At 40.7% G+C, this 13,768-nt stretch overlaps 1 protein-coding gene and 1 long non-coding RNA gene across 2 annotated transcripts in view; one reads left to right on the top strand and one right to left on the bottom strand.

Moving 5' to 3' along the window:
- Window positions 1-13,551, top strand: part of LOC147753825 (uncharacterized) — a 26,691-nt gene extending 13,140 nt beyond the window's left edge. Inside the window, exon 2 of the long non-coding RNA XR_015316014.1 lies at window positions 13,066-13,551. This is a non-coding gene — a long non-coding RNA (uncharacterized LOC147753825). The remainder of the gene's footprint in view (window positions 1-13,065) is intronic.
- LOC111273614 (barH-like 1 homeobox protein) lies at window positions 9,917-12,432 on the bottom strand. The gene is made up of 4 exons (XM_022855361.2): window positions 12,238-12,432; window positions 11,728-11,897; window positions 11,488-11,582; window positions 9,917-11,039 (listed from the first exon to the last, which is right to left on the bottom strand). Exons 2-4 carry the CDS (start codon window positions 11,893-11,895, stop codon window positions 10,802-10,804), a joined length of 501 nt encoding a protein of 166 aa, XP_022711096.2. The 5' UTR covers window positions 11,896-11,897; window positions 12,238-12,432; the 3' UTR covers window positions 9,917-10,801.
- Window positions 13,552-13,768: the final 217 nt, after the last annotated feature.

Genomic DNA, 13,768 nt, shown 5'->3' with positions numbered 1-13,768 from the left:
TTAGATACATTTCGTAATATCAAATTAACTAGCAAGGCCTTTAATTCAAATGACAACATCTGTCTGCTTATTAGCAGTCTGCAACGTACATGAAATTGTCTCCTTTCATAAAAATAATAATAACATGTTTTGTTTCAACGTAGAAAAATGCCTTTGGATCGAAATGTGGTTTAGTATGAAGTGAAGAACTGCTATACTCGTCTATGTCTAACACGCGGCCTTGTGCATATTGGTTCTATTTATCGAATTAATTCGCTTTAATTCTTGGCCGCAGCTTTGGTAAATGTTTCTGAATCTGCTAAAGACAACCGAATAGGCAAAATTGGAGCAGTCACAGGTGTCAATAAACGCGTTATCTATGTGAGGGTTGGGTCGCTGGAATCCGCCCCTTACACGGGCGGACTTCTGATTTGCCCTATTGCAGGGCGCATTCGTGGGACCAAGATGTACCTATACCGATCATCCAGACACCCCCAAAGCATTGTTATGGGAGCGGGAACATCTGGAGGGAGCAATTGTCTTCAGTGTTGCCGGCCTTGCTCATTCAGGATTCCTTCTACGTGTATTAGATGTGTATATGGTCTTTGGAACGTACCTTATTTTCGTTTAACTATATTGGTGGGCTCGGCCAGCCACCGGTCGTCTGCGCACTTTTATTTGTATATATATATATATATGTGTATAACGCATGTCTACCTGATAGTAGCTGCTGATTAAAGACACAATACTAAGAGCCAATACAGTGGCCAAGCTCTGAGCTCTTGTGCGTTTGTCACAGTGAGCTGGTAACTTCGATTCAATATAATCAAATCGTGAAGGACAAATAAGGCTATACCTTAACCATTCAGTATAAGTATCAAGCCGATGATTGGCTACTGGAGATAGGTTCAAGTTAAATGTAAGTTAAATATTCGTAACAATGTGGTACGTTTAGTCGACGATACTAACTATTCTATCCATATCGAATATCTTAATAACGAACGTTTGATCATCTTAAAACAAAAAGCCACTCTGTCTATATGGTTGAGTTTGTCGAACTGCATGTACTCTTAGAAGGTGTTTTAAACCTGAGTACCCTTGGCCAAACAGACCACACAATATTGGCGGCCCAGCATGAGCTGGCTGCTCTAGGCCTCAAAGGGTACGCATGATTGGTGTAGTGGTAAAGATACTTTTTTATTCGTTCGATGCTAGATCCTAAGTCAGCTCTAGCTTGGCGGACCTAATATTTCCGGCCATCACCAAACGGCACTCGTTTGGCCTACTCGTTCTCTAAAACTTGAGGATCTTGTCTAGCTCCGCTAATCCTTCTCTATAAATCAGCCTATTTTTCTCCCCAACCCGATTATTATGGGCTCATTTCCTCGTCGTTTTCGTACGCTTCACTGAAAACTTGAACGATCTTCTAAATTCATACAGCGTCAATTTTGATCAGAATAATCTAAGAGAAGAGCCTGACTGTAGAATGTCAAGAAAATTCACTTTTTTCACAATGATGCGATGATTTATAGTCCCTATTATAGCATATGTTAAAAAGTGTAACACTGTTGGTGTGTTCTAGTCGTTTCTGCAGAACATCAACGTTTTATCTATGAATTCATCAACTATTTATGTGCGTCATTGAACTCATGGACAAACAAGGATCATCGAATCGATTGTAACTCGATAAATATTTATTCTGATCTGTTTTGTGTCGTCAACGTCAACGTCAACGTTATCGTTTCGCATTCTGCGGTGTTTCGATATTCTGCTCTTCGTTTAATACATCCTATCAGTGCTTGGACGTTGAGTATCTAATAAGATGGTATTATCTGTCTACAATTGATTTAAAACGAAAGAATGCAGGCATCGTGCGGAACCGGAAGGTACTGCGTTACGTAAATATGCAGTTTTGCCAGACAGCCTAAGACGTACGTTCTCTCTTGATCTGGCCTTGTATACGAGTCGCGCTCTCGCAAACGTTCTATTAAATATCGTTTAGGCGCCGTTTGAGCTCAATGCAGACAGCCCCTAAGTTACGTGTACGTTAAGTTGATCGGCAAATTAAGGTTAACCGATCAGGCTTCAATTACTTCAACAGAGGACACTCGATATTCACTCGATTTGTGCAGAGTACTCTTCGAAGTCGCTAAAAGACGGCGCCGATAGCTCCGATAACGTGTAGAAAGTCGGCATTGAATTCGTCTGCTTATAGAAACACGATAGGGTGCGATAACGTTACAAATTGACAAGTGCGTAGTCGGCACAAAAGGAAAACCGATTCAATACCTAATAATAACCATATGTCTACGTATAATATTTATAATAATAGACGAAGATCTACATCTGCGTATACAAAAACTTCAAATGGCATGATATACAGTAGGATTCTTTGCTAACTAACATCGAATGTACTCTAGTTCTCTCGAACTTAATGAAAACGTTACCGTTTCATGTTTGTGTATATTTGACCAATGAATCCCTTTACGGTAGTTTCTTAAACGTCTAATTGCAGCTTAATTATCTCGACTATATTCGCATTAAAAATAATAATAGTAGATATGGAATACATGCAGGCGTTGGCAGCGAGTAGACAGCGGACGTGAGCATTTAACATCCTTCAGCCGATGGAATCCTCTTAGTTCCTCGGCCGCTGAGAAACATGAAGAAGTCTGTAACAACGCATCAGGGACTTTAAGTCATCTTTTTTTAAAGATTTTATGTCATTCGTTTAAAGTTTGATTATAGAACCTCTACTACTGTCTTTATGGACAGATGGCCGCAATCTTCCTTCCTTTTTACGGCTAACACATATCATCGAGCTCTTCGTTGCCCTGGCGCTAAAAGCCCTAACAGCAGCAGCATCGTACAACTACTTATTCGAGCAATTCGTTCAGAACATCCCCAGAACGTAGAACTGTTTGAGATCAGCACTGAAATATTGGGCATCGCGATACAGAGAATAAGAGGGATGAAGCTACTATCCCTGGCGCATTTGCCTACAATGGCCGGATCGAGTAAGTAAGCGGCTGCCGTCTAACGGTCGTTTGCTTGTTTTAGAGAATCTAGCTACTGCTGAATATCTACAATAGAAGAGTATGTACTTGGTCAATTTAGGATCAATAGCTTTTAGAGACGTTGAGTAAAGTTCCGGCGGCTGTTGATCGTCCGAGACGATGGGCGTATGGCGGAAACAATTTTGCTTTGCTTACTACATCGAAGCCATCCTTCACTTTCAATGGAGGAAGACACTTAGCGCACAAGCGTGCATCTCCGGGAACAACTATTTTTTTCTTTATTTTGTTTATCATTGTCGATTTCGCTCAAAGCGATTACTTTCTGTATAGACAGAAATACATCCCTATCTGAGTATGCACTTGCCTACATTCATACGCGTGCAGGGATTGAGTACAGATTCTGTTATTTGCATATGGGTACTTAGAGGAAGCACGAAGCCGATTAGCGTGATCTCCGACGAACAGTTACTTGTTCATGTATAGTTCTAACACAAACAATAGCTTGTTGAAAATCAATTATGATTTATTGCGCAAGTGAAGCAACCGGTATCTATCTATCCCCGTAGCCCTTGAGCATTTGTCGTATGCCTTTTGTGTGAGATCAAAGATATTTTTAGGTGGACTGTTACAAACTTTTACCTGGGAGAATAGTCGGCAAACGGTAGTATGCCTAGGTAAACGATTTCGTATGGAGCAGACCAATTAGAGTGAGGGCCAGAAATACATACTGGTTAATTAAATCGAAATTGTATAATACCAGCATAACAAACACAACCGACAACTACTTTCAAGAACACCACTACTACTATAGAATACAGCTAATATTTTTGAAAAATAAACATAACCTTTTTTCTTCAAGGCTAGACCTATCAACAATGCTTATAAACCTATCCGGATAGGTTATTGTTATAGGAGAAGTAGGAAAAGGAATAGGAAAAGTTATTGTTTTAATATAATAGTTAAACGTTGAAAAATGAAGTTTGATGGTTATGTAATGTGTGTATCTCTAAAACGAATGTGCAATCCGTTCAGCTGATTGCTGGTGGTACGTTTTGTGTTAACATCATCGTATCAAGGTACGTTTTACATGATAAAAAAGGGATTTAAAAATAATAATAATAATGCCGCTACTGGTACCGTCATGAAATGGTCGAATAACCCATATAAAATCCTACTATAATCGATCTGATATCAATGATCATGATTTAGTTTTGGGTGCCATTGCTTTAAGTATTATTATCGACTATATAACTTGCTATATTTGCCGCTTAAGTTCAGCTTTATTTACTTCAATATCCGCACACCAATGGTTTATGGATTTCGCGAAATTAACCAGCGTAAATAAACGCATCTCAGAATACGTACTGAAAATAATGGAATTCATGGAACAAGAAGATGCAGTTTCTTTGGTAAATTTTATGTAATGTACTACAAAGATTTCTTCTTTTTTTTTAGACTACAAAAGTAGAACAACGATGAGAATTTAATCATGCATACGATGGATGTAGTGAGGCACACTACATTGAGGTTGTAGCATCGGATACAACGAACATAAAGTGGTAACTCCTCAGATGAGCCCGAACTGAAAGCATATGGTGCTTGGTTGCTTCTCTGACTGAGAGTTTTTCCCCTTTTCTATCCCAATTACGGCTACGATTACCACCATCTTTGACACCATCTGTGTGCTCTCCCAGCTTCCACTGCTGCTGAGTCGGTTAATGTAGAGACAAGCCTGCGAATAGCTTAAGCAAGATCAACACTTATATGTTGGCGCTATATCGACACCTAAACACAGACCCAGCAATGCTTCAGGGACGCTTGAACCTTATAATATTAATACGTACGTTAGAATCAAATAGATCCGCTGTACTCTAGCCTTCAGCTTTTAAACAAACACCATTACATACGGCAGCTTTCCAAGCCTAGAGCAATTACTCCCTCTTGTACTGCCAGATATGGCGGGCAGTTTTGAAAATGGACACATTGACGTGTAGTGGGAACATACCACACGAAAGCCTTTTGCTTCTCCCATGCCAAGTGTAAACCACCCGCCAGCCATAGCAGTCATGTGCAACCTGCTATACCTTCGTGTATTCGCCCACTCAACGGCTCAATTAGCGAGTCGATGCAACAACCCGTTACAACTACTCCTATTTTCACTACGAATGATGGCATCAGAAAGCAACGTACGGATAAAAACAATGACAGTAGCCAGCAGACCCTAACCTGGACACTCGTAGTAGACACAATCTCACTCCCGCTTTGCAAAAAAGGACCATTGAGGCCATCTCATAAAGATTAAGATGCTGCCATCTCCTGTATAGATGTCTCCTAATACAGAAAAGACAGAATAGTAAAGCTGCTGCCGCACGAACATGAGTATTCGCTATGTCCCAAGAACTAAAACATGTAACTGTTTTTTTATTTCAACTTCTGCAAAGCTGCATATGAAAGTCAGCTTCGTTTGCTGTTAATTAGTTATAATAGATTAACTAGTCGTAATACCGCCCTCAAATCTCGTGCTCTGTTAGATACTTCACTTGTGGCTGAAATGTTTTCAGCGCTGCTTCTTACGAACGTTAATATTCAAGCGATCTCGATCCAGTTGGTAACGAGCTGGCAGTTTTTGCCCTAAGGTGCAGCTGAGTTTGCCTAGAGGCTATATCCAGGTTGTTGCGGTGGTGCAATCGTAGCGTACCTGTCTACTAAACTTAGCAGCATTCGAGTCTGGGACGGGTGTACTCCATGATGCCCTGTAAAAATGAGTGCTTACTAGAAGCTTTTAGTCAACCAAGTATTGATTTTTAAGCAAACGAAGCAATAATTGCCGTTCAATGAATGCGCGGCTGTATGCTATTGCGTAGGAGTCCGGGATGTTGAAAATATAGCTAGATATCTTTGAAGGGTTGGATCCCTTATATTGGATAGCGAATTCAGGAAGTGTACTCTGCCTGAAATCTTAATTTTTCTCATAAATAGGAACATCTTTAAGATGGTGGACACGCCAGGAATCGATCTTTGCATCCAAGCTAAGTATATATACTTTCATTTCAGAGTAATCCAGGACAGCTTACCTCGTTGTCCTTAAAAGAATTCAGAGGCAAATGGCATTAATCAAGTTCCCTAGCTTTAGACTTGTACAAGAGCTCAGATCTGACTTTGACGGCTTCGTAAACCATTATGTTTGCTATCATATCGAAAGTACATTGCTTAGAAGCCCTAAGATTGTTAAAAGTACAGTTTCGCACTTTTGCAATTAGTTATAGGGTTATTACAGTTACCTATTATGTTCTTCCCGTTTTCACATTATGCGAATTTTGATCTGACTCTTCAGCAGCTTCATATTTGATTTCAGTGCGTAACCGTCGATTTCAGATAACCAAGAAAGTTCAGAGTCTTGTTGTGGGGCTCGTCCAGCGCAAAGACCTTCTAGAAAGAATTGGCTTGTTTCGAGTACCAAGAATAGCGAATGAAGATGCATCTTTTGTGACCGACAGCCACAAAAATCTCATGTCAGACAGCCTGCATAGTAGCAAATAGTCATTGGTGGCGAGCACATTTGTGTTCCGGTTAGCCCGATAACGGACAGAACAGGTGATGTGGTCTGGTTATGTTTTTACAGTAAATAATTATGACGTTTAACTGTCTTTTTTTGTTTTTAGTATCGCTTAGCAGTGTGTTCTCCTAATTTGCCTGATCCGAAACATTCGTCCCACGAGTAGAAATGCCCTCAATTTTTTTGCCCCTTCGCTGTAAACAAACGAGTAAAAGGAATTTTCTCTTTTCCCCGTCTTCGATTTCCTTTACGAACTTCGATTTCCCAAGTCTGGTTCACTGCTCACTACTCACAACCCGCTCCTCCCTCAGTCGTTTAAAGAAAAGCGGAATGGGGAACTTTGCGCTGACGTACGCTTCGTATTCCATCGCTTATGGCTGTTCTGCGCAGCGCTTCAAGAAAAAAGATGTTTCGCTCCAAGAAAAATCAGCAAAGGAGGTACTAACTCCAAAAAAGGCAGCAGACAAAAAAATGATCGCAGCAGCAGCAGCAGCAGCAATAAGTTGTATGCGTTCTAATCGACACACATGCACGTACATACGTCGTGTCGATGTGTAAATCGCTTTCTTGCGTGAGATCGTCCAGACTTGCACGACGAGCTTAAAACGGACGGTCTCATGAAACCAACCAATGGGGGTCCAGCAGAGAAGAGGCTGGATGTTGTCATTATATGTTCCTGGGGGAGGGGGTGCAAGAAACTGAACAAGCAGTAGCCATGATTTTTGAAAAACCCTGGGGGACGGCTCACGAATCCAACATTTGCTGCCGTCGTCCGATCGCTGATTTGTGCTTCTTTTGCTTTGTTCTTCTCGCATTTGCAGTTGCTCCTGCTTCTGCTGTTGTTGGCGCCAACTGCTGCACGGTTGCGATGACATTTTCTAGCGAAACGCAAAAAATAAAACAGGACTCCGAAATGGGATTGCCGATTCGGGGTTCTACGATATATTGTCTTCGGCAGCGATTACGGCCGCTCTCACGGGGTCCAACGGGGACCGCGACCAAGATGCCATTTTCACACCAATTTTTGTGTGGACCGAATGAACGCGTACGAGTGTACTGAGGTCGTCCAATCTTCTTTATCGTTGAGGAGTAACCGCAGCTGCGGAAACGAAGAAAGAGAGAGAATGAACAGCCACTTCGGATTATTCTCGTACGTTACTACAATTGCTACTGTTGCTTTTGTCGGTGATGCTTATTCTCCAAATAGCCCCTATAGCATGGCAGAGGTCGAATATGGTGGCGAAGAACCCACCGGCGATGCCCAATCTGTTGCGGGTTAGGAAAGTAAATTTGGGACGCTAAGAGAATGAAAAAGAGAAAGACAGTGATGGGTCCATGTAAGTTCGGCTTGTACGTATCTTCTCTACGGCCACCGTTTCTTGAACAAACATTAATACCTAACCGCTCGAAGGTTAAGAGTTGAAACGGCTTCTATGAACGGCTTTTATGTTTATGATAAAGTGAGCACACGCATCTATCTCAATAAAGCAATTTCTCGACATAATCAGAATGTTCATAGCCTATATAACTTGATCAAATAGTAACGGGACCGCAGATTTTCCTAGTAATCATTTGGGTATGATGTCGGTGTCTAAATTTAACTACTGGGCTTGCAAAAAATCAATTAACGATATCTATCATACGAAGTGATAATAAGAAATAATGTATGTGTCGCCCTTTATCGTTATTAATTGTTAAATCGTGTTTTTTAGAAAAAAAAAATACATACATGACAATGAAGCAATGAAAATAACTGCCTATATATCTAAACATATATATATATCCACCAGAACGACCTTATGAGAGGCCCCTGACAGCAATAAACCTAATGTTTGAGTCCGGTTTGACATATAACGAGTGTGATTTATCGAACTGCGTTGTCTTTTTTTTTTTGTTATAAAAAAAGCGCTTTTTCCTACGACGACTGGCTTCTAAGGCTTCTGCAACTTGCCCTACTTCTCTTGAGGGTTAAACTGAATGGGCAGCCCGCAAACGAGTCAAACACAGCTTTATCATCTATCACTCAATTAGATGCATGGTTTTAAGCGAAAATACAGATAGTCGAACGAATGAAATTAACTACTTTTGTTTGAATAGGTTGAAGGATACATTACAAGTAGCCTTGCTACCATTGAAAGATCGGCTACGTTAGGAGTGTGTTTATCTCATTGGCCTCGCCTAGGAACAGAAACAATAAAGCATTAGACGTAAAATGGATCTGTTTCCCAAATATTTCCTATCTGACTAAATGTGTGTGAGGTGAGTACTATACAATTATGTAGGTTTCAGTGAAATCAACCACTATGACAGAAAATACCGTAACTAACAATTTTTGCCCGTGGGCAAGGTGTACAGCATTTTGTAATTCATTTTGACGCTTGTATCTTATCATCTATATTCTGCGGTCACCATGACATGTTGCGTACAAATGCTGTTTTTTTTTTGTTAGTAATTAAAGGGGTGCTAATATTATGCAATGTTAATCATTGAAAGACTCCAATTGTTTAAAGGCTTTAATACAATTATTATTGTTATTATATATAACTAAAACATACTAATAATAATAAGAAGAACTTTTGACGATATACGTGCCTGCACGCAGCATACAGTTAAGTAAGTTTACTATAAATAAGCACGTGACAATTTTCTTCGTAAAATGTTTATTTACACATATTATTGTTGTTAATATTAACATACAATTACTATTCCTAAATCTACCTGTTTATGCCCGTGCACAGGTCTTGATCCGATATTGTTTTTCTTTTATTACTAATTGCGTGTCTCACTCACGTCTTGTGACTTGTCAGCAATGTGTATTGTATTATATTTACAAAATGTTTGCATTTAATTATATATTTAAACAAATATAGAACTATTTTGTCTATCATACATTTACTCAGGTGATAATTAAATTCTTGTACATACACTCTCAGTCGCATAATTCGCACGATCATATCGTCAGCGCGTCGACGTCAGGACAGTGTCCTTCGCCGCCTTGGACACTGTTATAAGGTTGATTGAATCAAAAGTAGGTCTGGGTGCCTTTCAGAAGCCGTCGCACATTTAAACAACTAAATTGATGTGAAAGTGTTCTATTCAAAGTAAAAAAAATCTAAAATACTGTTTAAGCCTGCTGGAATTTACAATCAACTATATATGTGATAGTGAGCTACGAGAAATTATTCTATTATTAGGAACACCGAAACATTTTTGCCATTATTATTGTTACTATATGAATTGCACGCGGACTCATTGTTATCTAGTGAGTACTGTTATTATCGTCAACACCACATAAACGAATGGTAACTCCGTATACGAAGCCCTGATTTTGATCATCGTTGTTACTATTTTCACCCCCCCCCCCCCGCCCCATTATCATCGGAAATTAAGGGGGCTCTTTGGTAAACTAGGTGTGTACAAGCCGGTTGCAAACGTCACAGGCCATTGCCCACAATAGGAGTAGTACAAACGATTACTGTTAGCCCATGGGCTAAAATGAATGAAGAGATTCAGAGAACAGATAAGGTGGTATATGGATATTCAATAAGCGCTTTTACACAAACAGATAGCTCATGGTAAGTAATATAGTACAGACGAAATTAAAGTCTTTCTATGCGTATAGTCCTTCTTTTCCAGCTGGTGAGGCAAAGTTGATATATCATTTCTGGCTATTAGAATTTGGGGGTTTAATATGTCCTCGTTGCGGCTCACAAGCAACATTTTGGCAAACTATAACCAACTAATGGACATAGGTTAGCGAGCATGTTCGTCACGAGCGTTATGCATACGTTTTTCTACACTTTAGAATAATAGCATAGCGTACATTATTTAAGTTTTTGGCTGTTTAACGGTCACCTCTAGGTTGTGGGGCCTCTCGTCAATGCTGGAAACATCGCTATGGAGTTTCAGAAAGAGTACAGCACAAAAATGCACATGTGAATGATTTCCCATTTTAGCAAACATTGTGTGTCAATCAATAACTGATCAATTAGCCTATTCTGTGGGAGCGTGCATCAAGCATTGCACGCACCGCGATCAGTTAGCGTCTTAGACTTACTAAGCGCCCAGTTTCACGAGAGGTGCTGATAGCTGAATTGAACATGGGTCTGCAGACATTTTAGAAGTCCGCTACAGATACTTTTGAATCAATCATTAGGCCATATTCACCTGTAGAATTAACATGGTGCAACGAGAGGGCTTCATGGAACGATGTAGCTCCGGACAGAGACGCCTATTACGTGTTCGATGTTTATTCGTCGTCGACGTTAATATCTTGTCGATCTTCATCCTCTTCATCGTTTTCGCTCGCCTCTTCTTCCGTTCGGGATTCTCCCGCCTCATCCGAGTCGCCACTTAGAGAAGAGAACAGTGGGCAGAGGAATGTCTGCTGCAGGCTACCGTAAGGCCCTGTCAACTCTACCGATGGCCACAAACCGGATCGCTCCGCTATTTTGACTCTGGCCGTCATTTGCTTCTTCCATTTTGTCCTGTCGACGTAAACAATATGCCAGTATGATTTAGCCCCTATTTCTTTCCGTATTTCGTTCCTTCCATAATCCTGAACCTGATTGAAACTGAACCGTGATCCGAGAAGTACATGGAACAATGAAAATGGTTTTTTGTGTGACCGCAGGCCCGAACAAAAATGGTTGTTTAACTACAAGCATACATATACCGCGGCTTTAACACGAACAGCAGTGAAGGAGCTTAGTAGGTCGTTAGAAGATACTAGTCGTTTTAAACTTGTGTATAAAGGATAATACCAGATAGCATTCGCCATAATGTAGCTTTAACTGCTAGTGCGTAACATCATCTCGAAAAAATATTCGATGTCAAATGAAGTTTACAGTAAAATGAAAAAACTATACATTGATCTCAATTTTCAGGTTTGTTGGGTCTTACGTTGCCATTAACGTCGAATGCAAGCACCCATACCTTCTGTTCTGGAACCAAGTTTTTATCTGAACTTCGGTGAGATTCAAGGCCGCTGATAACTCCATTCGCTTACTCACGCTGAGGTACTTGTCCACCTAAAAGAACGGTAAAATCCGCAATAGAGTTACTTTTCGAATATGTGATATCACTGTAACAAGGAGCACAACCTCCTCGATTTGGCTATTAATTGTTAGTGCTTCTATAGTCAACTGTTAGTGTTTATTAAGAGCGAATCCGTACTTTAAACTCAGCTTCAAGCCGTTCAAGTTGTTTGGCGGTGTAAGCTTGACGGGGCTTTCGCTCGACGCCAGCACGCCGTGGTCTGCGATTCGCCAAGCCCTTTCCAGTTATAACACAGTCAGCCGTTAGTCCAGGCCCCCCAGTTACGCTGAGGCTGCCCCTGCACATTGCTGCAAATCGAAAAGCAGACGCACATGAGAACGCAATGCTCGCATGGACTGCAGTTTCCTTATACGTTTGTTGGTACTGCTAATGCACAGCTTTAGTTATGGTTGTAGAAAGTATCTTGTCGGAAGATTCCGGTGGAACAGTTCAACATTGAGCGGAACGTCGGCCAATATTATTGATGGAGAAGGCACCAGGGAACACTAGTTTAAAGAGTACCTAACACTATTGTCTTACCGATGCGTCCTCTGGAAGAAATGTATTTTCAAAATACAGCACTTAAGGGAGCCAGCTAAATTCGATCAGAGTAAAAGAGCGAAACAATAAGATAACAGAGGTGTCTACCGCTAAGTGCGTAGAATAATGTTGGCGATGGGGCAGTTGTCGGATGCGTTGGCTGTGGATGTTGCGGAAGCGCCGGTGCCAAGGGGCCAGCTCCCGACAAAATTCGCTGTTCGGCATCAGCGGCTAGACAGAACGAGGCATACGGAAACGAAGTTGAACTGTCATGCCCTGCTCCGGACAGCAAGCGTACATTGCAAGCTGCCTATAATCGTCTCAAAGAAAAGGGTCTTTTTTATTTACAAGAATAGTAGCATAAAATTGCCTCAATATGTTATGTCCATTTTTAGAGAGCACCAGTCTTTCAGACTTCCATCTATGGCGCATTGCATGATGTATACTTATGCATAGCATTTCTTTCGAAGCATAATTACGAAGGCCCTTTTTTTTTATCAATATCCAATAGAAACAAAATTATTCACTACTCGTTAATGTTTCTATAGGTTTAATTTCTGTAAAAAAAAAAAGAGACAGGAAAGGTCATTGAGTCTTTTCTCAGTATGTAGGCAACTTATGCCTGATGTAGTGTAACCTGCCCTTTAACGTCATATACTAGATTGCTGATTGAATTTAGAAGTGCTGAAACACAAGGAATAGGAGAAATTCTGATTTAGTTTAGTATTTACTTGATTTGTCTAAATGCTTGGGAACGTCCTCTGATCGTTAGAGAGTTGAAACCGAAGTGTATTAATGACTCTCGAAGGAATACCAATGAAAATTCCTCCTATTTTTATCTTATAGTAGTAATGAGCACTTTTTTAGTCAACTATATAAGTATCTATAGCATCGTACTTATCTTCTGTTTGCGTATCGCACTAACCGTATTAGCAGGTGGTCGGCGAAGATCCAATACTGGTGAGGATGATGCAGATACTTGGGCACCTGTAGATCCTAAAGGGATTAACTGGTTGCTGTCAATGGCCCCCGCCGTAAGTGAAGTTTGTTGTTGCTGCTGATGGTGTCTTCTTTGCCTTCTGGTGGCTAGAATGCTTTCAATCGAAAATGCTGACGGGGCTACCCGAGGCCCTCCGACCCCAACAAATGTCGAAGGCGTCTGCGTGGGCATCGTGCCATTGTTGCCTAGCAAAGAGGCTCCCCACTCTGACATCGTCAGCGGACTCCCAGGAGCAAGAGGACAACGCGATGCCGGAGGCGATGCTATATGTACAACAAATCACCAGTCGTTAGCTACGATTAGTTAAATCGGGTGTGCTGTACACTTCCGAGTGCTTTTTATCATTATACTATCCTGCTTCAGTGACACCTTTTGTTCAATAAATGCTATGTATCCGTAAAACGAAAATATAAACTAAATAACGGGCGACCTACTTAGCGACAATCACATATAAATGATACGTCATCACGTTGACAAGATTCGGTAGATAAAACGGCTGTCTATGTAACACTAGACGCATGCAAACATGTATGAACGTTAGGAGAACTGAGTCTTCGTAACTACACAGTATTCTCTGTAAACTTTTTACATTTTTTTACACTTTTTACAGTACACATAGTACACTTTTTACATAAGCCT

The sequence above is a fragment of the Varroa jacobsoni genome, unplaced genomic scaffold (genome assembly GCF_002532875.2).
Source record: "Varroa jacobsoni isolate VJ856 unplaced genomic scaffold, vjacob_1.0 scaffold_202, whole genome shotgun sequence".
Classification (NCBI taxonomy): Eukaryota; Metazoa; Arthropoda; class Arachnida; order Mesostigmata; family Varroidae; genus Varroa; species Varroa jacobsoni.
This window is presented reverse-complemented; position numbering and strand designations above follow the sequence as displayed.

What these genes read in the sequence shown, in the direction of transcription:
- LOC111273614 (XM_022855361.2), bottom strand. Translation starts at nt 11,895, where the DNA reads ATGTGCAGGGGCAGCCTCAGCGTAACTGGGGGGCCTGGACTAACGGCT. An exon ending in GGCTTGAAGCTGAGTTTAAA is followed by an intron (nt 11,583 to 11,727) that starts GTACGGATTCGC and finishes CCGTTCTTTTAG; the next exon opens with GTGGACAAGTACCTCAGCGT. An exon ending in ACTTGGTTCCAGAACAGAAG is followed by an intron (nt 11,040 to 11,487) that starts GTATGGGTGCTT and finishes TTACGTCGACAG; the next exon opens with GACAAAATGGAAGAAGCAAA.